The sequence below is a fragment of the Leguminivora glycinivorella genome, chromosome 12 (assembly GCF_023078275.1).
Source record: "Leguminivora glycinivorella isolate SPB_JAAS2020 chromosome 12, LegGlyc_1.1, whole genome shotgun sequence".
Lineage (NCBI taxonomy): Eukaryota > Metazoa > Arthropoda > Insecta > Lepidoptera > Tortricidae > Leguminivora > Leguminivora glycinivorella.
In genome coordinates, this window is record NC_062982.1 from 12,558,542 (window position 1) to 12,584,237 (window position 25,696).

General features: G+C 36.6%; 3 protein-coding genes across 3 annotated transcripts; all 3 read right to left on the reverse strand.

Moving 5' to 3' along the window:
• Positions 1 to 14,753: 14,753 nt before the first annotated feature.
• Positions 14,754 to 16,317, reverse strand: LOC125232163 (ommochrome-binding protein-like). The gene has a single exon (XM_048137792.1). The coding sequence runs from the start codon at positions 15,621 to 15,623 to the stop codon at positions 14,784 to 14,786; it is 840 nt and encodes a 279-aa protein (XP_047993749.1). The 5' UTR covers positions 15,624 to 16,317; the 3' UTR covers positions 14,754 to 14,783.
• Positions 16,318 to 17,507: 1,190 nt separating this feature from the next.
• LOC125232164 (lipase 3-like) lies at positions 17,508 to 20,530 on the reverse strand. Its single transcript, XM_048137793.1, has 5 exons — positions 20,357 to 20,530; positions 19,895 to 20,099; positions 18,607 to 18,971; positions 18,365 to 18,523; positions 17,508 to 18,225 (listed from the first exon to the last, which is right to left on the reverse strand). Exons 1-5 carry the CDS (start codon positions 20,513 to 20,515, stop codon positions 17,833 to 17,835), a joined length of 1,281 nt encoding a protein of 426 aa, XP_047993750.1. The 5' UTR covers positions 20,516 to 20,530; the 3' UTR covers positions 17,508 to 17,832.
• A 1,402-nt stretch (positions 20,531 to 21,932) lies between these two features.
• On the reverse strand, positions 21,933 to 25,625 carry LOC125231741 (lipase 3-like). The gene is given in 7 exon segments (XM_048137304.1): positions 21,933 to 22,515; positions 22,851 to 22,871; positions 22,873 to 23,013; positions 23,103 to 23,473; positions 23,865 to 24,069; positions 24,309 to 24,476; positions 25,405 to 25,625. Coding segments are annotated over 7 exon segments (1,380 nt in total). The 5' UTR covers positions 25,489 to 25,625; the 3' UTR covers positions 21,933 to 22,125.
• Between the last annotated feature and the right edge of the window lie 71 nt (positions 25,626 to 25,696).

A 25,696-nucleotide genomic window follows, 5' to 3' on the forward strand; every position in this document is an offset into this window, starting at 1 on the left:
GTGCTCATCACACAAATAAATGCCCTTACCGGGATTCGAACCCGGGACCGCGGCGTAGCAGGCAGGGTCACTACCGACTGCGCCAGACCGGTCGTCATGTAGGAATCAATACATTATTTATTAATCAAAACTTTTAATGATTTTTCTACTCCCGAACTGTTATCCGTCATTTACAGGATTGTGCGTATCGAAAAAACTGAAAACGCATTGTTTGGTTCTGTAATCATGGCAACGCATTGCATTAACGATACTGCGTGCGTGCGCGGGAAGGCTTTGGGCAGCTGAGCTGACAGTGCAAACCTTTGCAATACAGGAAACAGTGTGAATTTCGCGAGAATTATTTAAAAAAACTATTAAAAACTAAGTGCATGGTCGTTGTAAAAGTATTGTATGCAATGGTGTTTAACTGACTCCAAAATACTCGTGGAAAGTACGCCACTCATATTTCTTGACCTCCTTTAAACGCCTGTTGAATAAAATACTATAAATTAACTATTAGAGTAATGATCATTTCTAGACACATATTTAAATTATCTGTGCTTTTTCAACAAAAAATCGTTACAAAAATCAAATAATCATCTTTTAAAAAACAAACTACTTATCTAAAATATACAACAAAATATTTTTTTACGCTAAGAAATAGACTAAGTCATTTAAATTATGAATAACTCATGACTTGTACAAGAACAAAACATAAAATATCTTTAACAAAATAATAAACTACCATTCAGTAAGTATTCAAAAATCAAACAATATTTTTATGCATACATTAATACGTCTTAATGTAATTAGTAATTATAAAAAAATAGTAGCTTATATTAGATTTTTATATAAACACGTACTTGTAAAAAATGTTTGCAAATTATAATAACGAATATGTATATTCATGACTTAAAATGTTCAATTTCGTACTGAATTTACTATTCATGTGCAAAAATATACTAATGGACTAAGTCATAACTTATTCAAACATAAATTAATATGAACAGTTATATTTTACAATATAGTGTCATGGTACTTACACCAAAAACGAACAATTTATGACCCGAATATAATTTAACAATAATGACTTATGTTTTATAACACGGGTCGTAGCATAAAACAACGAATAAAATATCATTTTGCAATAATCATTCAAGTCTCATAGTGGGTAACTATGTCATTTTTTGCGTTTTGCAAGAATGAGTCAAGTGTAAAAAAATCGTTGAGTCAACCCTCATAACACATTATTGTAATTTAAATATGTCTTCTGCCAATTACTATAATAAGTTAAGATTCTTGACACATTAATGCAAAACAGGCAACACACGATATAGGATTTGTGTTAACCTATTTTTTTACTTTTGGGATAGTAAAAATTTTCAAAATGAAAAGGTCATTTTTGCAAATAGAAGTTTAAAAATCCAGCTATAACATGGCATTAAAATCTCATTTTTTTAGTTTTTGTGGGTTGACACATTATTGCTTATCACCATCCATTATGGTACTACGGTCTTATTACACCGGACTAAGATGCTATAGGACATATTTTTGAGTAAGATGTGTACACCTATATTTTTACACGTGACTGTACAAAGCTTTTTCCAACCAACTGTATATTTTTAAAACAAAATACGTCAAATTATGTCGTAAAAATACATTACGCGAAGTGTATAATATTATTTTAATCCAAATAATCAAATGCACTCTAGATACGACTATTTAGAATTGTTATTCAAGTAGTTCAAGTCAAAAGTAATGCGCGAAGCCAAATCTGTTGAACAAACTTTAGTTATTTATTCAATGTAATTTAGATAAGTAATTATAAATATGTATATATTTCATAATTTGTTAAGTATATGGGCCATTTTTATTTTCAAAGTTGTCCACCCCACTTTTTTTTGGATTTGGAAATTTGTATGTGGTTTTCACTTAGAATCGCGAGCTCTTTCAATTCTAATAGGAGAAAAAAAGTGTCCCCAGATTTTTTTTCCATTCCGTTACCCTTTTTTCATACATTTTGTATGGCGGTAACGGAATGGAAGGTTCGAAAAAATGTATGGATATCTTGGGACATTTTTTTTTCTTTTATCAGGATCGAAAGAGCTTGCGATTCTGAGTATTAATCGCGTAAAAAATACCCATGTTACAAAATAAGTGGGGTGGACAACTTTGAAAAAAATGGCCCATATAATGTTTTAAATACTTGTGTATTTGTTTTTTTGTCAACCATACGCTGCCACCGATACAGCACGCTGATAACGATCTTTAAATCTAACACATGTTACATTTTTGCGGATTTTCGTTAGTGAGTATTTTACGATATTAATTTATCACCCAGCCGGCGTATCATGCTTCCAATTTTATCACTTATCCACGTGGATAAAGCATCCGTCACGCTTTGGCAAGTATGTCAGTGTGAGAGTGACAGTTGTCTTATCCGCGTGGATAAGTGATAAAATTGGAAGCATGATAGACCGGCAGGATTTACTTATTATGTCATTTATCATTCATTTTTATTTTTAAACTAGTGCTGTGGCAGAGTCTGTCATTTCGATTCAAATGACATTTCATTAAGTTGGTAGAAATCGTATATTTGTTTAAGGCTCCTTGTACATAGGGCCTAATCGATTCAACCAACTCGAAATTAATCGTTAGATTTGGCAAACGATACGTCTTAGCCACATCGCAACATACTTCAAAAAAAAAATTCAGTCGAATTGAGAACCTCCTCCTTTTTTTGAAGTCGGTTAACAAATGTGTCAAAAATGTGAACTTACAAATCTGGAACAATAAGTTTAATATTGAATGAATGAACAAAGAAGGCCAATGCCTTCTTATTGATATTTTTTTGTTATTACCTATATTGGAATTATTGGGTCACTAGCGACAAGTCTCCTGCAGAGCAATGGCGCTATTATCATAAAAATACAAGTAGGTAGACCATAGTGGTTATGAGCATAAGAGCATTAGAGCTCCTAGCAAGAGTTTTGACGTCTTAGAATACAGGCGCACAGGTTCGCACGCTGTAGTGCTCAAGTGAAACTAACTTTATTTCGAGCTTATTGTCAGAGTTTCTATACGTGCGGCCTGTCGGCCAGTTTCAGGCTGAAGACCTATAACACCCTGCGTATCCAATATAATAACATTTTCAGAATGCTGTTTGGGCTTCCTAGATTCTGTAGCGCCTCTGGAATGTTTGCCGATGCTAGTGTAGATGACTTTTATGCCATAGTGCGGAAGTAGACGGCATCAGTGGTGTTACGGTCGTTACGGATGAGGGCGAGCGCAAATAGTATTCTGAGAATGATAGCAGAGAGGTGGGATTCGGATATTCTTCGCCGATATACCGACCTACATGTCTCAAGGCCAAAGAAAATGTAATTTTAGGTATTTTTAGTTAGGTAATTTACTAATATAGTTTTTAAGTGTTCTGTTTAACTAACAATATATGGATCTTGGTTATCTAAAAATAAATAATTTTGAATTTTTTAATTTTTAATTTAATTTAATATATTCCTCGATAATGTAGTATGTACCTATAATAGACATTAATCTTTCCTGAGATATACATATTGAAATATTTAAATAAACGAATGTAGTCACGTCACGTTATTATATCGTGACTGTGCACTATGTTTTGAGTCATATGGAGACCCATCAGCAGGCATGAGTGCCTACGTAGGTATGTATACTTCAGTTACATTTCAAATTATAGTACCTACTTAATGCATTTAAGTAATATAATACTGAAATTTTTTAGACTGTTGTTTTACTTCTTTTTTTATATTTTAAGAAACAACTGGAGATTACGAGTTAGAAAGTTATGATACTTTTGAAATTGGATTCGAATAGGTACTTACCTAAACTTTATGAAATCCGAACAGTTTTTTTTCTTGTATATGTATTTATTTATTTATATTATAAGGTGTTACCAAATTATGTATGTAGTACTCCGCTCCAGGAGTAAATTAATGTATGAAACATCATAGGTCTTGGTATGTTTTTTTGGAGAAAACTAGGAAACAAATGTGCTATGTTAAAACACCCTGTTAATTAAATAATTAAATGAGATATCTAAAAGACCCTGTCAACGTGACATGAGAGACAGTGTTAAACATCTTGACAGGCAATTACATTACAGCTACTGTTATTTAGAAAATAAATTGAATTTTTTTTTTTGTTAAGAAAATGAAAACAAAAAAATCATGAAAATTTTGTTTTAATTTCTACTGAAAGTTAATACTTCTGATGTTAATTAACGACCCTTAAAATATCCGTGACTAATTTGGTCACAGCCCATATCGTATTTGTAAATAGGTATGTTTATTTATAGATATTTTAAGTGCCGCACTTCTACATTAACTTACTTAGTAATGTTAATGTTGGCAACATACGATAAAAGAGCTACCAAAACGTGTTAATAAGTTCCAAAAGGGGCAAGGAAAGCGGGGTAGACTCGCACTGAATTCTAATCAGCTACCCTCATTTCGGGGTTCTTACAACCACAAGTAGCTGCCGTCTATATTACCTAGCTACGCTATCTATTACGCTATCTTTTTCGTATCGTTAGTATGCAAATAAAACAAAGTTTAACACACAAATTTGCTTAGAAAGCATTTTTTTTACTAGCCTGTTGGGGTGTCTCCCTGCTGCGAGGCAAAGGTCTCACTCCTTGATTTCCTCAACTTCTAATTATGTGCCTAGTCTAGGTCAGCCCGCCATTTCCATCTTAGAATTTGTTATTGCAAAATTAACTTGCTGTCAATTTCATAACATAAGTAAATAAATATTATAAGAACTCTTAGGGAAACCGCAAGAAGACTAGTATAGTCTCTGAGAATAATACACTCATAACATGCAATTAATTATTAGAAAATATCCTTGATACAGAAATAAATGCCCTTACCGAGATTTAAACCCATGAGGGATATGGGCATCTACAATAGTCGCGTATGCAAAAGGCTGACAAGCAGTCTTGGTAATGTCATGACACAATTTAGTTTTCTTTCCACCCCTTAATTGCTAAAAGTGGAATTATTGGAATATATATACGGTAGCTGAAATAAAAGTAGAACCTGAGTTGGTATCAGCCTCAATGTACAATTATAAGGAAAGCAATATTACCCCCGTCAATATAATATTGTCACCCGTTGACCACGAATTCTGTAAAGTGTTCAAACGTCGGGATGAATTGTAAATTCATTATACGCGATATAATCCGTTTCCATAGTTTTATTTCATGAATATTAAATTTCTTAAGTACTACCTTATTATATTCGAATTTAAATTCTTCTCTCGCGATTTTTTCGCGCTTACCGAACCTCAACATTTCCTCTTAGCGCCAACTTATTTCTTTATTTCCCTGTTTATTACAAAACAATACGCCATGGAATTAGTTAACGACCAAAACAATACGGAGAAATAAATGACTTCATTTACACAAAGTCCGAATTTAGCAATCCTATTAAAAGTTTAAACGACAATGCCCCTCAGATTCAGATAGAGATACAATTTACGTGTCTACTCGTAAATAAATAAAATTCCTGTTTGCTAAATTTAACGGCGAAAACAGAAATTGTTTCATTTTAACGTCTTTTGATGGTTGCATTGATCATGTGAAATAGTATTTTTTCTACTTGTCGACTGTAATCTTTCAATTAGGACACCAGAGACTAAACTATAAGTGCTAACTTTTCAGTGTTGGATACTCTATGGCAGTTCCGACTCAATTATAATAAGCTCATTATAGTTGACTTTAGTTAACTGTAATAATTTCAAAAATAGAACTTCATACAATTTCTATACTAATTTGCGATACCTGGCAAATTTTCCTGCATCTGAAACATATTTTTTTTTTATCTGTCGCGTTATCGGCCAATCAGAGACGGTTATTACAAACAATTGGTTGCTAGGTAATTCGATGTTGATACCTGATACAACGGTGAACGACTCTATTAACATTAATTTTAACTTGCATGAATGATGATATTTCCGTCCATTGATGATGAAGATGATGACTCGTAGAAAAAGTATTGTATACAATAGTGATATAATTAAGCTTTTCACTCTCATCAATACAAAATTGTTAAAGGTATAATAGAAGGAAAAATCGAAGGCAAAAGGGGCAGAGGAAAAAGAAAAATAACCTGGATGGATAACCTTAGGAGCTGGACGGGAATAGACGCTGCCATGCTAGGCAGAAAAACTGCAAATAGAGAGGAGTTCCGAACTGTGGTAGCCGACATCCGAAGAGGATATGGCACCTGAAGAAGAAGAAGACTCTCGTACCGTACTATATTTTGTATTATATCACGATTGTATAAAATACTATTATACAATCGTGATATAATACAAAGCTTTTCAGTCGAGTACCATGTTTAGGCCACGAAGCTTGCTGAGTGGCCTAATAGTAAGGTACGAGAGTGAAAAGCTTAATTATATCACTATTGTATACAATACTTTTTCTACGAGTCATCAGCTTCATCATCAATGGACAGAAATATCATCATTCACGCAAGTTAAAATGAATGTTAATAGCGTCGTTCACCGTTGTATCAACATCGAATTACCTAGCAACCAATTGTTTGTAATAACCGTCTCTGATTGGCCGATAACGCGACAGATAAAAAAAAATGTGTTTCAAATGCAGAAAAATTTGCCAGGTATCGCAAATTAGTATAGAAATTGTATGAAATTTTATTTTTGAAATTATTACAGTTAACTAAAAGTCAACTATAATGAGATTATTATAGTTGAGTTGGAACTGCCATAGAGTATCCAACACTGAAAAGTTAGCACTTATAGTTTAGTCTGTGGTGTCCTAATTGACAGATTACAGTCGACGAAGAGAAAAAATGTGTTTCATGGTTAAAGTAATTTTCATCACACTCGCTCGTAGACGGTGTTATTACATGCCTGCATACTGATACATAACGAGCTATTTTACCGCCCTAGGGAGGTAAGGTGAATACCTAGGTGGGGCCTTCCACGACCAAATTTGGTTATTACTTCGCGAAGTGTGATGAAAAACATTGTGTATATCATGGGCGGCAAAAGAATTACATACACGAGTTATTAAAGCCCTCTTCGCCATCGGCTTCAAACAGCCTTTGACTTTGACTGGCTCTATCTAATCATTTGAAATTCAAGCCTAATTCATAACCGATAAATACAAAATTCGCCTCTAGGTGTTTGTTGTTTGCGTAGGTTTACCGTGGGAAAGATGTAGGCTTTATCATGAGCTTTGTGAAAACATATTAAGGCTCACTGCAACAAAGACAAGGTACAATGAGCTTAGTGGCGCTTGATAAAAATAGTGAAATACAAAATGTCGTCTATTCTGTACCCGACCTATTTATTGTAAGACGTTCCCTCAATGAATAAGAGTTTTATTCCAAAACCTTTATCTAATTTCTACATAAAATACTAAGCGGATTAGCTTTAATGGCACGGCTAATTCTAGGTCATTTCGTCTAAGGACCTATTTCTAAACTTGATGAAACTATAATGGAATCATACCCATGTATGAATATTTTACTTTATTAGGTCTCCTATTTTAATCGGTAATATTACGAATGTAACGGATGCTATCGCGCCATCACATAAAAAGTGTGCTTTAGAGAGTGCGGCCACATAACAAATTAAATTTCAATTACATTTAGATAATTAATATAATTATGTCAATTGTACAATTTGTATATAAGTTACTAAGCTTCCAACACTTGTATATCCATTCTACTCCCCCTTCTCCTTATTAGGACTCATGTTAAAAAAAGTTCTAACATGAATGGCAGTGCCAATTTTTTGAGAAATGACCACTACCTGCTGTAACTGTATCTCACTGTAGCATAGCCCACAGGATCACATCTAGGCCCCACGTTCGTAGGTAATTTTCGTAAACCAAATCGCTCCCAGATGCGAATTTTATTAGCTTTATTTTATATTCGCCGAACACGTGTGCCGTTTCTTAACGAGACGTTCAAGTGCTATCCCTGGTGCCGTAGCCGAATGGCATTTCTGCGAAGCGAAACGAAAACTAAACGCCGCGAAAGGTAGTCTGGCTCGTCGGGCAAATACACAAGAGTGATAGAGATAGATATCTACGAGAGCGTTTTGTTTCGTGAGCGTTTGTGCCATTCGGCTACGTGCCCTGTTGAGATGCGGCCGCGTTATTGTAAATAGAAAACAGGCGAACATAGCACAAAAAAGTACCATTCGATTCTCTGAACAAAATGCAAACCCTTTCTGGAGAGCTTTCTTTGTGACTGAAGGCCACAGGTAATCATAACGGTCGGTTGTATTATTGGGCAGAAATACATTCATCTTGCGGGGTGGGTTCACAATCACGTATAGTCTACCTTTATTATTTGTACTTGTAAGGATAGGAAATGAATTAATTCGATATCAAAATAATTTGTTAATAATGTCTTTTTTTGCTTATGTAATAGTTAGGAACCAGCGATCTTAAATCGCATCAAGTATAGCAGGTACTATTGCAAATGAATAATAACATGGTAGGGTGTAAATGTTACACCTCAAAAAAATTCTCAACAAATAGGTATTTAGGTAAGTTAATTTTGGGTTGGTTTATTTTGATAGGTACACGTTAAAATGCTTTGAATCTGAAAATAATTTCTACGCAATTGCTAACTATCTGATTATCACAAGTTCAACGCCCGATTTTCATAACCTTCACATTAAGAAAATGCGTATAAATAATTACTAGATTTCATGACACCACGATTATATTTAAATTGAAGAATAAATGGTACACTAATGTAGACTCCATGGGGTAGCAAGATATTACTCATGTGAGTCATAAATATTCAAGTTTTAGTGCCACACTTGGAAATGAAGGGGTTGAAAAAAAAAGGAAATTGTAACATTGCAGTGACAGGTTGCCAGCCTCTCGCTTACGCCAATGACAACCATGGGAAGAAAGGAATTGGAAAGGAAGTGGTGAAATTCTTAACCCGTCACCAGACGAGCTAAAGTAATTCAACTAGAATAACTCAATTAGAATCTAAATAATAATAGATTAGGAGTTTTGTTTGTAAAATTCTATAAAAATGACTGAAATAAACAGTATTTTTTTTTTTTATTATATTAAGCCTCTTTTCCGTGGAATAAGGTTTTCGCTTACGGCTTAAACGATTGGCATCTTGGCTAATGCGTCCAGACGCCTACAATTTGGTACTAGGATTCGTAGAGTTTTTTTAATGCTTGTTAGATTTTTACGATGTAAGTAATGTATCTTTGGAGAATAAAGTGCATTTCTTTTATGAGCTGGTGTGGTGAACGATATAGCAAATGGGTGAATCAACTTTTCTTTGCCAGCAAAATTACGCATACTTCGACTACATGTGGTCAGAAAATTTAATTTGTATTTAGTGTAATTAGTTTATACTTATTATATTAAAAACAGATACACAAGCTATGCAATACATCATGTTTTTATAGGATTTGCTATTTTATTACTTTATTTCGAGCACTGACCCAGTGGACATAGCTGTCCCTCACTTTTGTATGAAAAAAGTGTTTCTTCCACCGGGTCACATATAGATTTAATTGTAAATGGTTTTTTTTTTAATTATTCCCTTAATGTAAAATAAAAATAAGGATCTTTATTCACGATGGCCAGGTTAAAACTCACAAAAGTAGAGCTAATAATAAGTTTGGGGGTAATTCTCAAAATAGTGGCATCGTACCCTGCCATCACGTTTTTGAATAGAAAGTATGCGAAATATATAATTTTCACATATAATTAAAATTTTCATAAGTAGGCATTAACGTGACACATCGAGGCCAACACATATTTTTTCTATAAATATAATACTTTTGTAAAAAAAAAATAAAGAAGACCGTTTTCTACTGTACCCTGCCTTGTCACAACGCGACACTGCTCAAGTTTTCGCTCTATAGATTATTAAATTGCAGTTTTATGATAATACAATATCGTTTTTTGTAGAGAATAGATTACTATATTCTTAAATATACGTTGCACGGGATGTTTCGATTACTTTTGAACACTAATTTTCACCTTCAAAGTTTGTCCAGCGATATTTTCTCCATATCCTGTGCGTCCGCGGTATTGCACCTCACTCACACAAAGAAAGTCTTATTGAGGCCCTAATATACGTAAAACACGTAGCCAGTATGGTTCTAGCCACCGGTGTAAAGGTTTGTGTGTGAGGTGCTGCGGTCTTGTGGTTAGAAGTTTTCAAAGTGTGACGTTCGGAGTTTGTAACAGGTATGTCCACTTTATTCTGGCATGATTATTTTAAAATATTAATACGGCAGTTTTTTTACCAATAACATTTTAATGTTGTATTGAAGTATAACTATGTATATTAAAATTATGACAGTTGTATTATCAACAGTTTCGGAGATAATATCTAGTTAATCGGATTTTCACTACACCCTGTGTAACTTTATCCTGCCATCACTCTGCAGGGTAAAGTGACTGTTGACAGGATAAAGAAACACAAGTAAAAAAATAGTTATTTGTTATACAAGGGGGCAAAGTTGTATTTTAACGCCGAGTGTGGAATTGAAAAACGAGCAAGTGAAAGGATTCTATAGTTGAACCACGAGCGAAGCGAGTGGTTCGAGAATAGAATCCTGAACTTGCGAGTTTTTTAACACACGAGAAGTAAAATATATTTGCACCCGAGTGTAACACAAAACTTTTCCCCTCACTATAGCGAGGAAACTACAACGCAAGAAATGCGTTTATCACTGCTTCCAGTAGTTCCACAGGTGATAAAATCATCTTTATTACTAGATTCACCTCCGTTTATCAATTTTAAAGCAGTTAATTTGACTTTATTCAAGGTCAAATTACTTTACCCACTAGTGGATAAAATGCGTTTTTACCCGCTGGTATTAAAGGACAAAACACGTGTTTCCGAGCTAGTGAGGGGAAAAAGCTATTTTGACATGGTTTTTACTAACTTGCAATGTATGTATGTATGTTTGTATGTATGTTGAGGTCAAATCTTGCAACCCAATTTGAAGCAGAAATATTCAACCGACTGAGCCGAAATTTTGTATACACGCTGCGGATGACGTTCGCATATAAGCGCCGATATGGGGCATTGGGTCCTTCGATATTGGGCAATAGTCTGCTCAGCGCCGAAGCAGTCCCGACGAGGCTAGGAACCAATTTGATAAAATGTTCCTCGGAGTACCAATTTTGGTTTGAATTTAAGCCCAAGTACTTAATTTGGGGCGTAAGAGGGACCGCCTCACCGCCAATAGGCAAGGCAACATCCCTATCGCTCTTGCATATAGGCATTACAGAACCAGATGGCATTTCGATCGGCGTATAGCGTCAACGATTATCATTTTGGCTAGGTCGGCAGCAATCACTTTCTTCGGGCAGAAGCCAACCTTTCCTTCGAAAACCACGTCATCGGTCGTGGCAAGTAACACCGCAAGCCCAAACAAATTAATGCGCCTAACTGTGAGCTCAGTTGCCACTGTGGCTCTCCTTATTATCCTGGTACTTTCTTCCCCTCACGGCTACTATTGTGTCATCGGCATAACAAATGGTGATCATGCGGAGAAGTTGGACTACTCTGATAGCCAAGTCAAAGCCAATGCTCCAGAGCAGGCGCCCAGTACCGACCCCTGTGGAAAACTGTGGGTAGGTTATGATTATTATGAATATGCATGTGGGTAAGAAGAAGAATAAAGAAGTCAGTCTTGATTTGAGCACGTAGTCTCATTGACCTGTCCCTATACGTTTATATGGCGCAGCCGGTAGGAACACCACACTCCATTCGTCTTTCTAGGCATCTTCCTCCTGATTCATTGAGCAATATTCTATCTGCAAGGTAATGCCCTATGGTGAATGATGATCTTCAAATAGAAAGGCGCATCGTGGAAGCAATGCGCCTATTTTATTACCACATAAGGAAGAAAGCCGAAGTAATTGGCAATGTCAAGAGATACTGCGATAGCTCCCTGCCTTTTCTCTGCTACCAGACCGCTGTATTTATGCAGCGCATCAATTGCGTCTATCGCTCCTCCCAGAACCCGATCTCTGATGTTTGGGCACGTGTCTTTCAAAATGCGTGCACAGCAGTAGATGAGACTTACGATGATGCGCTCAACATCGTGCCAGTTTCATCTAGGAGGGCAATGGGACGGTATCCTAAGGGACAGTCAGCTGGACTACCCTTTTTTCGAAAGGCACAGTCTGCCTACCTTCCAACGAGAATTTATACCCTCTCGGAGGCAGTCGTCAATGTGGCCACGTAATCTACTTCCAAGATGTTTAAAGAGCCAAAAGGCACACCGTCCGGCCCTAGAGTGGCCCTCATTTTAAATACTGACCTCATTATCTCGACATCTATTACCAAGGAGACATCAAGGAGACGAACCAACTCTTCCACTGGGGCAGCCATTGCAGGCATTACATGCACAAGTACAACTCACATTGTGAATCATGATATGTGCTTTGTTGTTTTACAAGACTGTGATTGTAGGTACTTATTTATTTATTCTTTATTGCACATAAAAAAGTACAAAATGGTGTACATAATGCCTTAAGGCATTCTCTACCAGTCAAACACTGCAGGCATCGTGACTGAAAATAATAATCAGATATCACTTACTGTACTTCAACTGTTTTGAATAAAAAATAATGGATATTGTTTAAAAAAACACTTTTTTTTGCTTTTGTTTCTACTTAAAGAAAAAAAATTGAATCCCAACGAAATCATAATAGTCGATATACGTTGAATTATTAGTGGTAAACTTGTTTTTTTATTCAAACTCTCTTTATCCTGCCACGTTTTCCCTGCTACCCTGTCTATTCACTTTCTCCTGTATGTCTAAAATTTCAACTCGCTATAAGTTCTACGTTTTTACGACTATTTCGTTCCCTCCTGCAAATTCCGTATCATTGATGCACCCAAAAACATATTTAAATCCAAAAAGGTACAAAAAACCATTTTCATTTTTTAGGGTTCCGTAGTCAACTAGGAACCCTTATAGTTTCGCCATGTCTGTCTGTCCATCCGTCCGTCCGTCCGTCCGTCCGTCCGTCCGTCCGCGGATAATCTCAGTAACCGTAAGCACTAGAAAGCTGAAATTTGGTACCAATATGTATATCAATCACGCCAACAAAGTGCAAAAATAAAAAATGAAAAAAAATGTTTTATTTTGGTACCCCCCCTACATGTAAAGTGGGGGCTGATTTTTTTTTTTTCATTCCAACCCCAACGTGTGATATATTGTTGGATAGGTATTTAAAAATGAATAAGGGTTTACTAAGACCGTTTTTTGATAATATTAATATTTTCGGAAATAACCGCTCCTAAAGGAAAAAAAAGTGCGTCCCCCCCCCTCTAACTCTTGAACCATATGTTTAAAAAATATGAAAAAAATCACAAAAGTACAACTTTATAAAGACTTTCTAGGAAAATTGTTTTGAACTTGATAGGTTCAGTAGTTTTTGAGAAAAATACGGAAAACTACGGAACCCTACACTGAGCGTGGCCCGACACGCTCTTGGCCGGTTTTTTCATTCACTTTACCCTGACGGTGCCACTTTTTTGAGAACGAACCATGGGCAATTCTTGCAAAAAGCAAGAAAAAGTTGATTCACCCAAATAACAACAACATCTGAGTGAAATTTATCATAAACGTTGGCGTATTGTTTATTAAAAAATTAGCAAAATGAGCGCCTTGTCAGCTAAAAGACCCCCGCTTGGCCGATGATAATAATAGTCGCATTAACGTACAAAGAAACGTAGGCACTTTAGGCATTAGGCAAAGTTTTGTAAAACTTAAAGCAATTTATTTTCATTTGAGTCCCTTCAAATTTTATGAAAGCAGCCAAGGCGCGCTCCAAGGTGCTCATATATATAAATTTTTATATCTGTGCTAAGACTTTTTTTTATTATGAATGGGCTTACTCTTGACCACGGACTAGCCGAAGGCAAAGACGTGGCCTACGATGGAGTGAGCTCGCCCAGAAGATGCCTGTTCACCCTTGGTTTGAAGGTTGCCGGGTTATATGAACGTCCTCTTATTTTTACTACCTTACTTCATGAATAACAATTAAAATAATTAATCAGCATACTAACTGGTAAACTTTTACCAGAGCACCTGTTCTTAATTCTTCCAAAACGGATAACAAAGTTGCATTTTATCCTTAAGAGTGCAAAGTAATCTCATAGATTTTTTTCCTTGATGTCCAAAAAAGGCTATTGTTGCCGATGATGACTTGTACAATTCACCATTTATAAAAAATAAATTAGCATAATGAATGTTGAACGAATTGACGAATTTGATATAGTTTGAAGTTTGTTTTCCTTGTGTTAGTGCGGTGAAAAATGTTATGTTTCACTTGGTGGCAAAATTGGTTTGACCTCCATGCTTTGAAACGCTCAAGATTCCACTTTAAAACCACTCACTACGCTCGCAGTTCAATATTGGAATCTTTTGCTTGCTCGGGTATCAATAATGGCGCGTGCAGTTAAACAACAGCTTTTCCCCTTTGTACCTAAAACATAGAACTATTAGATGGTTTTCTATCAGGACCTCAAACCTACGAGTAGATTACTTTATCATCTTATTCGATAGAGTATGAGAATAGTATCCATATTGGACCGATATCGTTAAAATTAACTCTTCCAACATTGTCAACACATTATCACAGTTTATGCCAATCATAAAAACTGAAAACTAAATCAGTGAGATAACTTTGTGCTTAGTTACTTAAAATTTAGTTTTCACGATTAGGTAAGCAAATAAAACGAATATTTAGGCATTCCTGCGTGGTTTTATTGTCAATTATAATCGTCACTAAAGGGGTCGTTAGTAGTTTCTAAAGGATAAATTTTATTAACAGATCGCTCATCGCTATAAATAATATTATTATTTTTATCGAATGCTATTCCATATCCGTTCCGAACAGATAACCATTTCTGCAGGTGATTGGAATTTTTGTCGATCTGATAAACGCCATCTTCAGTGATGAAATGTGCGCGTCCCTCAGTATCCACGGCCGCCCCCCTGAAGTTCATGGTATCGCTATACGGAATAAAAGTAGCAGCTTGACTTCCGTGATTTATAACATAAAGACCAGTTGAATTAGTGAAATAGAAATCATCTTTGGCATCTATTACGAAATGCTGAATCAAGTAGCCTTTTAGAGCTTTGACAAGAACCTTTCTACAATTTCTGAGAATAGATAAAGCCTGCGTTGCTGTATCAACGAAGTAGAGTTCATTCTTGAAGAACATATCGAAGACATCGACTCTGTTGAGCACGGGACCTTGAGCAGCTAAGGTATTGTAATTGTATTTGAAGATGCCATTGCTTCCTCCCAGATACACGATACCGGTGGCGGGGTCTACAGCGCTCGCAAACCCATTGCGTATTCCTGGGATGACCCACGGCGACCCTGTCTCAAGATCTAACATTACTAAATGGAAACTTTGGTCAGAGAAGTCGTCGGCATTTATGCAGAAAAACAGTTTGTTTTTACTTCGGTCTACAGTCAATTTGTATGGTACATTTGCATCCGCCAAAAGCACTTCCCGTATGAAGGATTTTCCTTTGTGGTTGATTATTTGCTTTAAATTGGAGGTCATTACCTCATGTGAATTTGTACTAGTTGAGTCCATGGTGAAGGTTGTAGTTACATCTTGATTAATTTAGTTGTTTGTTTATTGGCGAAATAAATTTCTTTATCTTGCCACGATTATTCCTCATTGTGACGATAGCCCTTATTTGGAACTAAGAAAGAGCGAGTCTTGCAATGCACGATTTCTAATAGGTAGGTACTAATTTTGCAGCGATCTTTTCTTCTTTTGCAATCACATATTACAGCGCGTACAGAATGTTTCCTTTCTTGCCGCTGTCATAGACAAGTGTCAGTGTCAATGTCATAAATATTAAAGTAGTTTGTAGGTTTGTAGGGATTTTCGATTGATCCATGAAACATGGCGGATCGCCCTCCAAATATATTTTTTGCATTTGCTGCTTAATGTATTAATTTTGATAGGATATTTATGCAATGAATAGCCTACACAAAGGGTGCAGTTAATCAAGAATTCGTTTGGAGATGCGAATAACCAATTCTACGGACATCACTCGGCAGTTCGTGGTCTCTTTCCAGCCAAAGAGCATTGAATCACTATGTTTTATGTTTCCAGCTATTCTCCAGTGCATCGCGAAGGCCTCGTTTGAAGAAGCTTAATAGTACATTACTACAGAGGCCGGGACAAAGGGGGTTGCCGGCCGAAGACATATAGACGGATAGGTCTGAGGCGGGCAACCCCATTTCCCGCCGAGGTATGTATAGTGCTTTTCTCAAACATGGTATGAAATAAATAAAGTCTACTGAAAATAGTAACTTTGGATGGCTGTATCTCCTAAACAGTGCGTCGTAGCGCAAAAATAATCGAATTTTCGTTCCCCTTTGATGCCCCGTATACGCTTATAAAAAAACAAAAAGTTAAAAAAAATTCAAAAAAAACGAAAATTTTTTTTTCTGTATGAAAACGCACCCAAAATCAAATATTGTCTAGGGCCCGTACCAGTTGCAGTCGGCACGTCTATAAAGCCCCTTATAGTTTTTTTTTAATTGGCTAAATACCTGGATGTTATGTCACAATTATCTGTGTTTGGAAATTAAAAAAGAAGACTTTGCCGGCCTTGGCCTGCAAGGTTTGTATGAAATTCCATTATCTATCAATCGTCCTAGCCGCACCTGCAACGTCATACTTCGCTGCCAATTATAAGGCACATAACTACACATAACATTAATATTTCATACCATGTTTGAGAAAATACTATTTTATACATCTAGGTATGTATCCCTTGACATTGGCCTGGTAGAAGGAAGCCATTTATTATACGAATAAAAAAATGCATTTAAGGGAACGAACACAACCCCACAATGGAGCATAAAATATAGTATCCAAATAAGTAACTCGAGGTTAGAGTAATTTTATTTATAAGTCCGTGCGTTATTTACAGGAGATACCAATTATCTGAGCAGCAGATAAGGTTTCGACGAAGTTCAATCAGAATACATTAAAGCAGATGCACGAACTTGCTTTACTTGAACTAGGAACAGTAGGAACCTGTTCAATCAAAGGTTGGGTAGGTACCTACGTATTAGTAGTTGTGTTTTTGTATCCGAAACATATACCATATTAAATTGTAAAATGGCTTATATGTCCTTTGCTGAAAAATTATGTTAATCACACAATCTGAGATTTCAAAATATGTAAGATCTAGTTCAGTTCAACCCAATTACAAGCCAAAATGTTTCTTACTCAACGTCTGATTTACGTAAACTACTACTACGTACCTAAATGAAACATTTTTTTTTTTAATTTCAGCTTATTCTTTGGTAAGTACTTATAAATTAATCTTGAAACATTATCAAATGATAATCGGAAAAAAATCGACTGTTTATATTTTACAGCAGTGATTTGATATCATATCTAACAGCTAATCAGCAAATTATTTGTTCTTGTGAAAAACACCAGTAGCAAAACTACAATAGGTACATGTATAATATCAATATCAGATAACAAATATACGTGATTAAATATTTCTGATTACTTATTTGAAAATTTCTATTCAGCATTTTGATGTTTGTCTACTCATTTTATTAGTACTCGATAAAAATCATCAAATATAGCAACGCTTGTGTTTATGGGAACCAAGTAGCAAAGTCAGAGTATTGATAATGACACTTGCCTCCTTATACAAAGATTCGTACAGTGGCCCTTTTGAGCATAGTATGATCACTACCTGAATAATACCTACCAACTTACCAAGAAGACCCAAAATGTAATCAACGGATCTCGTTAACTGTTATTAACCATGCACATCCATAGCCCGAAGAAGGTTTATAACTCTCTCATAAACGATCTTATTCGCATCGATGCCCCAAATAAAATCAAGATGTCCGAAACGATCATCCGGAATCCTGAATTTCCCCACTGGCCTTCCCAGTTCCGCGAACAGCCTGTCTACGTCCCTAACGTCCGCAAGGGCGTCGGACGGGGAATAGTGGAGAAAAACGGGACTGGTTACTTTAGACAGGTCGTAACGAGGGGGCTGCGGGGTACCGTAAAGTAATATGTTGCCTAATAGTGATCCGTGGTCAAAGCGTCTGAACTGCCCCTCTGACATACTTTGACCGTAGTGAGCGAATTGTTTCACGGAAGCTCCCGCTGGGGTGTGACCCAATTTTACTGGCACCATAGTCTGTAACAATTCCCTTTATTACAAATATTATAATGTAGGTACTTTGTCTTTCTCATCACGGAACAATAAAGTTCCGGACCTTCAGGGGGCGTGCGCAGATGAGAATACTTTAGGTACTATTTAGCATGGAAAATCTTACCGCATTATGTTGATCTTCATTCCATCCACCCAAGAGGAACAATATATTGCTACACATTGGTTGAGATATCGCTTTCTCTCTGCACAGCACTTGTCCTGCCCATGTCACCAATTTATGATTGGGCAAGAATTCGCCGATACCAACCATACGTGTAAGAGTCTAGAATCAAAAGAGTCATATTTATTTAAATGCCCTATAGATTTTTTTATGATATAGGTAGGTACTTTATAGTGTTTACTTACGTAAAGTGGATTCGATAGTTCACTAATAGATTTTATTAAGTGGCTTCCGCTATGAGCCATGTACGCGACTGGAGCCAAAGCATGCATTGATATGATTTTTTCATTATATTCAGGTCGCAAAGAACCCATGACGAAGAAAGCCGTGGTGCCCTGGGAATGGCCGATGTAGTGAAGTCTTTCTTTCCCGGTGTGCCTGAGCACGTACGTAATCATTGTAGGTAAATCAATGTTCCCTATCTCATCCCAAGAGAAATTCCAAAATAGTGGAACAGTGTCTGGGTTAAGTATGGTGTGGTTTCTTGAGTAGTAGTTACCCCGAGCATTGCCCATCCAAACATCGTAACCTTGGTCGGCTAATACGTAAGCTGAAACCATAATAAAATTATAGGAGTTAGTCGAAAGCAAGTCACACGCAGCGAAGTTTTTACATTTCATTTAATACGGCTGGCAAGGGGCACATCCGGTGGGTTGTTCGATGTTATTAATCGAGACTGATAGGATTTATAAATAGATGGACTGTCGTTGCGTCAGTTATGATGGGTAAGCAAAAAATTGGGTATTTAACGTGTATATAATATAAATAGGTATCGCTGTTATGATGGAATTGGAAATCAAAACCTACGAGATAGTTTTCGACAAATGCTAGTTCTCCGTTCGGAGCGAACTATTGTACTCGTAGATTAGGTATGTACAGGTTACAGTAGGCACTTTTACACTTCCTCTCCTTAGATTTGAGTAAGCCGCTGAATATGCGGCCAAGCTCAAACACGCTAAGTATGTCATAGTGGATCATACTACCCCCTATGAAAGTTATCCTTATCATTAATCATAATCATACTTCTATTACTCGTACTAATACCTACCTAAATTAATTAATCTGTCCTTCATGCCATCGATAGTGAGTTTTTGCAATAGGATTAATATCGAATCGACATTAACAAAGCACTTTTATTTGTTGTTATGGATAAATGGTACAGTCCGCGTAAACGGAAAGAGTCCGAGACGTCGCAGTACTCGCAGTCCAATAAGGTGGCTCACGAAGAAGACGAGAGAATCACGACCCTCAGCATTAGGTAAAGTATGTGACGCAACGAGAAGAATCGGGACTTTTCAGCTAACTGACCTAGTCAAAACATCGACATTTAGACGATTTCCTTTGGGCTTTATGCTCATGTGCCAATTAGGACCTTTTCATTTGGGATTTCTATCGGAATTATGTATGTAAAAGACCTTATTGCACTCGATGCGTAAGAACTCTTTAGGCATGGAAAGTCACATTTAGACTTACCAAATGCACTGCCAGGTCCCATCAAAACCCAATCAGCCGAAGACGACAGTAGGCCGTGCATCAGAAACACCACGGGTCTGTCTAAGTCAGCGCCATTGTTCCTGCCTCGGCCATGGGGGATGCGGTGCATGCCCAGAATGTAGCCATCGGTGGTTCTCACGTGGTGCACTTCCAGAGGATATCTATACTTTCTGACCAATAGTGGCTGAAAATTAGACAAAGACACAAATGAAAATGAGGCAGTGAGATACACGCCTAGTTGTAAAAAGGGTTCTGTAGGATAAATTCATCAGACGATGCTATTAAACTGTAAGGTAAGTAAATTAAAAGTGGAATAACCTGTCTTGGATGGAACTTCAACCCATAACCACAGAAACGCAAGTCCAGTCTTTCCTCCAGGGTTCAAGTGGGTGGGACTTGTTTTTAATTTATCCCTATAAAATGAAGGTATATTTTACTCACCACATCTAAAACAGCATCAATAAGAATGCTGTTGGATATCCTCGCGTTGACAGGTCTTTGAAATAGCTGTTCAATTTCATCAGCGTGTGGTGATCGCCCAAGAGCCGCATCAACCAACACTGCAGTTCCACAAAACAAGACTACAATCAATGTAATCATGGCGATAAATAGGTCTAGACTAAAAGTTATTCCTTTTATACCTAAGTTAATGACTATTAAAGTGCATTAAACTTTAAGATATCTTTGTAGTGATATCATAGTAGACGAATACAAGTCAGATAGATATAAGATTAAGGGCCACTTGCACCAACGAAAATGGAGGGTTAACCCGAAGAACACAGTACACACAAGTACACAGAAGTGTATATTTTCTGTGTTTTTCTGTGTTTTTTGTGTTTCTGTTGTTCTGTGTATCTTTTGTTCGTTTTTATAGCCGATAGCTCATATTTACTAGCTCGCGGTGGGACCAGTGCCTTAACTCCCATTCACGCACTGGCTCTAGCCAGTGGTAATATTCTGATTATCTAGTTTAGTATACTTTAATCAATTTTATTGAGACTACATTACCTATTTTATTATTATAAGTAATTCTAAGTTTTATTTTATCGTTTCTAGGTATCACGTGTACTCACTGTACCTTGTGTACTCACTGTACAGCCTTTAAAAAAAAAGAAATTATAAATTCTGTGTACTTTATGTAATTAAATAGTATTTTATACAATCGTCATATAATGCAAAGCTTTTCAGTCGAGAACCATGTTTAGGCCACGATTCACGAAGCTTGCTGAGTGGCCTAATAGTACGAGAGTGAAAAGCTTAGTTATATCACTATTGTATACAATACTTTTTCTACGAGTCATCATCATCATCATCAATGGACGGAAATATCATCATTCATGCAAGTTAAAATTAATGTTAATAGCGTCATTCACCTTTGTATCAACATCGAATTACCTAGCAACCAATTGTTTGTAATAACATATATCATTATAGTTGAGTCGGAACTGCCATAGAGTATCCATCCAACACTGAAAAGTTAGCACTTATAGTTTAGTCTGTGGTGTCCTAATTGACAGATTACAGTCGACGAGTAGAAAAAAGTGTTTTAGGTACTTACTACCTACTACTACTACTACTACCAAGTACCTACTTTAAAGATAAAAAATATCCTATCTTTCTTAAACAAGCTCTCAATTTGCCATAAATACTTAGTACTTATCATATTTTTGGATTTAGTCTGGGTCACGTTTCAGAATGGGCAACACATTGATTCTTGTATCCGTGAAATAAAACCAATGTGCGTTGCCTAATGCACAAACGCTCACGATAACATATCTTTCGTAGCTATCTATCTCTATCGAAGTATTAGCATGACAGAGAAGACTACATTTCGGCGGCGTTTCGGTGACGTTTCGCGTCGTAGAAATGCCATTCGGCTACGGGGCCAGGGACGTAAGGTGCAGTGCAATCAAGAGCAACAGTGAGTACCTAAGATAATGATCAGGATTTAAAAATGTATTTACAAATCTTACAATATGTGTACTGTTATCTTAACAGCACTTGATAAAAAATAGCATTGTAAATCAACAATAAGTATTTATTAAATCCAACACATCTCTGGAATTGGCGAATCATCAACCTTCAACATGAAAGTTAACCTAGAAGAAAATAACGGTAAACTCTAAAAGGTGGAACCTTGACCACTCAAAAAGATTTTGAATTCACCGTCGTTTTCCTAAACGATTGTAAAATCGCCCGGAAGCTTGTCGTTAACCGTGTATATCCATGGATTGTAGCAAATTTATAACTCGGTCATATACATGAGTTTTGGCATCTATTCCCCAAATAAAGTCAAGATGGCTGAAATTGGGATCAGGAATCCGGAAGATGCCTACGGGTCTGCCAAGTTCATTAAACAGTCTTTGAACATCGTTAACATGTGCCAACGGGTCCGAGGTAGAGTAGTGAATAAAGACCGGGGCTGTAATTCTTCGAAGATTGTACGCAGGTGCTCTGTAGCTGCCGTAAAGTCTCCTATTTTTTAACGAACCGTGGTCAAAACGCTTGAACGTTTTGTCTTTCACACTTTGACCGTAATGTACTAACTGCCTCGTAGAAGCTCCCGCAGGAGTGTGGGCTAGCTTCACTGGAAACATTGTCTGGAATAAAATGGGTTAAGACTTAACATACGTATACTCTGATCTCTCGCCCGCAACTCCTTAGATTTTGTTTTGTTTGTCGTGAAGAAAATTTATGTAAAAAACGTTATGCATTCGTTTAGTACTTAGATATTGAGGCAATTTAAACTTCTGAAGATACCATTGACCGATTACATAAATCGTAACTAACTCGTAACTCGTAACTCGTTCGTTCGTAATCGTAACTATGATACTGGCAAACAGATAATTAGCACAGCTATTAAGTGTGCCTTTTTTAAACCAGTTGAACACAATAGTACAATAAATAGTACTGTAAATAGGGATTCAAGTCTTACCGCATTATGCTGGGCTTCATTCATTCCACCCACCCAATAGGAACAAAATGTTGGAGCAAATCGGTTGGAAAATCACTTCATCCATGCACAGGGCCTGACCAGCCCATGCCATAATGACATTATTGGGCATGAATTCACCCAAACCGATAATACGAGCCAGACTCTGAAATATGATAAATAAGGCGTTGTCATAATGGCCAAAAAATCCAAAATAGAACACACAGTAAAATAAAGAAAGGAAATTTGACTTACATCTAGTGGATTGGTAAATTGAGCAATCGCTCTCAATAAGAGATTTTGGCTGTTGGCGAAATACGCAGACGGTGCTAAGGCGTGCATGGATATGATCTTATCGTTGTAATCTGGCCGAAGAGAACCCATAACGAAGAAAGAAGTAGTTCCTTGGGAGTGGCCAATGTAGTGAAGTCTGTCGTTGCCAGTGAGTGCTAGTATGTAGTCGATCATGGCAGGGCAGTCAATGTTTCCAATTTCATCCCAAGAGAAATCCCAGAAATCCGTGTTGAATATGGCATCGGGGCGAAGCCTAATATGCCGGCGCGAATATGTGTTTCCACGGGCGTTGCCCATCCAGACATCGTAACCGGCTTCAGCCAAAAGGTAACCTGGAACAAACTGGTAATTAAGTAAACTCGATCTAATGATCTAGGAACAGTTTTAAATTGCAATAAATATTGTTAATGTATTTAAACGTCAATTGAGGATTTCTGGGAGAGACTTTCAGCACTAAAAACTTTACTATTGGGAGTATTGGGACTGAATTTTTAAAGTTCTTCTTTCAAAGTAAGAGTTTGTATGATCTTGACCGATAACGGTCGTATTGTAGGTGAATAGTACATCGGAAATCGTCTGAGAATCCGACATAACCGCTAATTGATTTTCTTTTTACATCTTGTATTTTTATACTGGGACACAGTATGTCACACATTGGGATGAAGAAAAACAATACCTAAATAATTTAACCTAAATTAGCAAAAACACCTACCAACTACTTACCAAAGGCAGTGCCAGGTCCCATCAATACCCAATCAGCCGAAGATGAAAGCAGCCCATGCATCAAGAAAACAACCGGCTTCTTAACACTAGGGTCCGTGTTCCGATCCCGACCGTGCGGAATACGATGCATATTCAGGATGTAGCCATCGCTAGTCGTGACTGTATGGATTTCCAAGGGATATCCATATTTTTCAATAAGTCCGGGCTAAAACAGATCGACAGAATCGGGATTAATATTAGTATAAACTAGGCAATCTAGGAAGGTCTAAAAAAAGTTATAAAAGTTAAAAGTACCAAATATAAACCTGAACTTGATTTAATGATTGTTTAAGTATTTATCGCAACTATTACAAGCATATACATATTTAATACGTGATACGAATAACTAATAAATCAAGGTAGAGAAAGAATCTCCTATTTAATGAATCCAAGTCCAAAACTCACCACATCCAAACGAGCATCTTCAAGGATATTATCAGAATGTCTTAAACCAAATTCACTAGATTTAAGAAGCAGCTCTAACTCATCGGCATTGGGCAAGCGGCTTGCAGCGGCGCTTACCACCGCCACACACAACACGAAAACTTTACCCCACATGGTAACGCGGAAGTTCTACATAATTCAACAAATCACAGCATTTATACTGTTATAGGTATCAGATAAAGATACAATTTTCGCAAATAAGATAGCAATTATTATAATTGATCATTATGATAGATGTGTTAGATATTGCTTAATCACAGTCACGATATTAAACTTTTATTTTGGAATAAGACATATTTTTCCGACTACTTAACCGACTTTTTGTTTAGGTTATCATGAATGTCATTTGGTTTGGATTCTAAATTGGTTATCAATTTTGAATTCAGTAACTACCCTCGAAAACCTATATTTTAACGACACCCATGACAACTACTGTGACTGTCCACCATTGGATTCCAAATCGGTAATTATTTTAAGAATGCTTAAAATAGAATTGATCTTTATTTGCATACCAATATGTATGTTACATATGCATTTAGCACCTTTAAAACCACACAAAAATATCGATACCCGAGCAAGCGAAAGATTCCAATATTGAACCGCGAGCGTAGCGAGTGGTTCAAAAAGTGGAATCTTGAGCGTTGCGAGGGTTTCAAGGCACGAAGGTTAAACAAACTTTGCCACCGAGTGAAACACAAACTTTTTCACCACACCAACACGAACAAAATACTGACTATAAACATCAAACTAAATCAAATCCATCAAATAATTCATTATTTATGATTCAAAAAATTATCATTTACAAGTAAAATCTACCAACCCGCTTAAATAAATAAATAAAAATCATTTCTTTCAAGACAATTATTGCTCGTATAGTTTGATTACATGTTTATAAATAAATATTAAAATTAAAATCAAAATTATAATTAAAATTATGTTAAATTAAATTAACATTTAAACATAAAAAATAATAAATTAAACATTAAATTAACATTAAAACATAAAATTAACCAATTAAAAATTAAATTAAATTAAATGAAAAACAATTTATATTTACATCAAAAAAAAAGTCCAATCCAGTCCGTACATGCCTGTTACAACAGTGGACTATGTACGGGCAGTCAAGACGGCCAGCAATCATCGCCAAGACAGTGTTAGAGCTGGCCCTCACGCGCTGCAGCGGCGCGCAATCGCATGGTGGTGTGGAAACAGGCCGTGCGGGCCTCCGCAGACCGCAAACATTCCCGAGGCGCTACAGTATCGGGGTAACCCCAACACCGCTCTGACTGAACGCGTTATTATACTGGACTGGACGCGGAGAGCATTCATTGTACGCCTTCTGTGTGTAC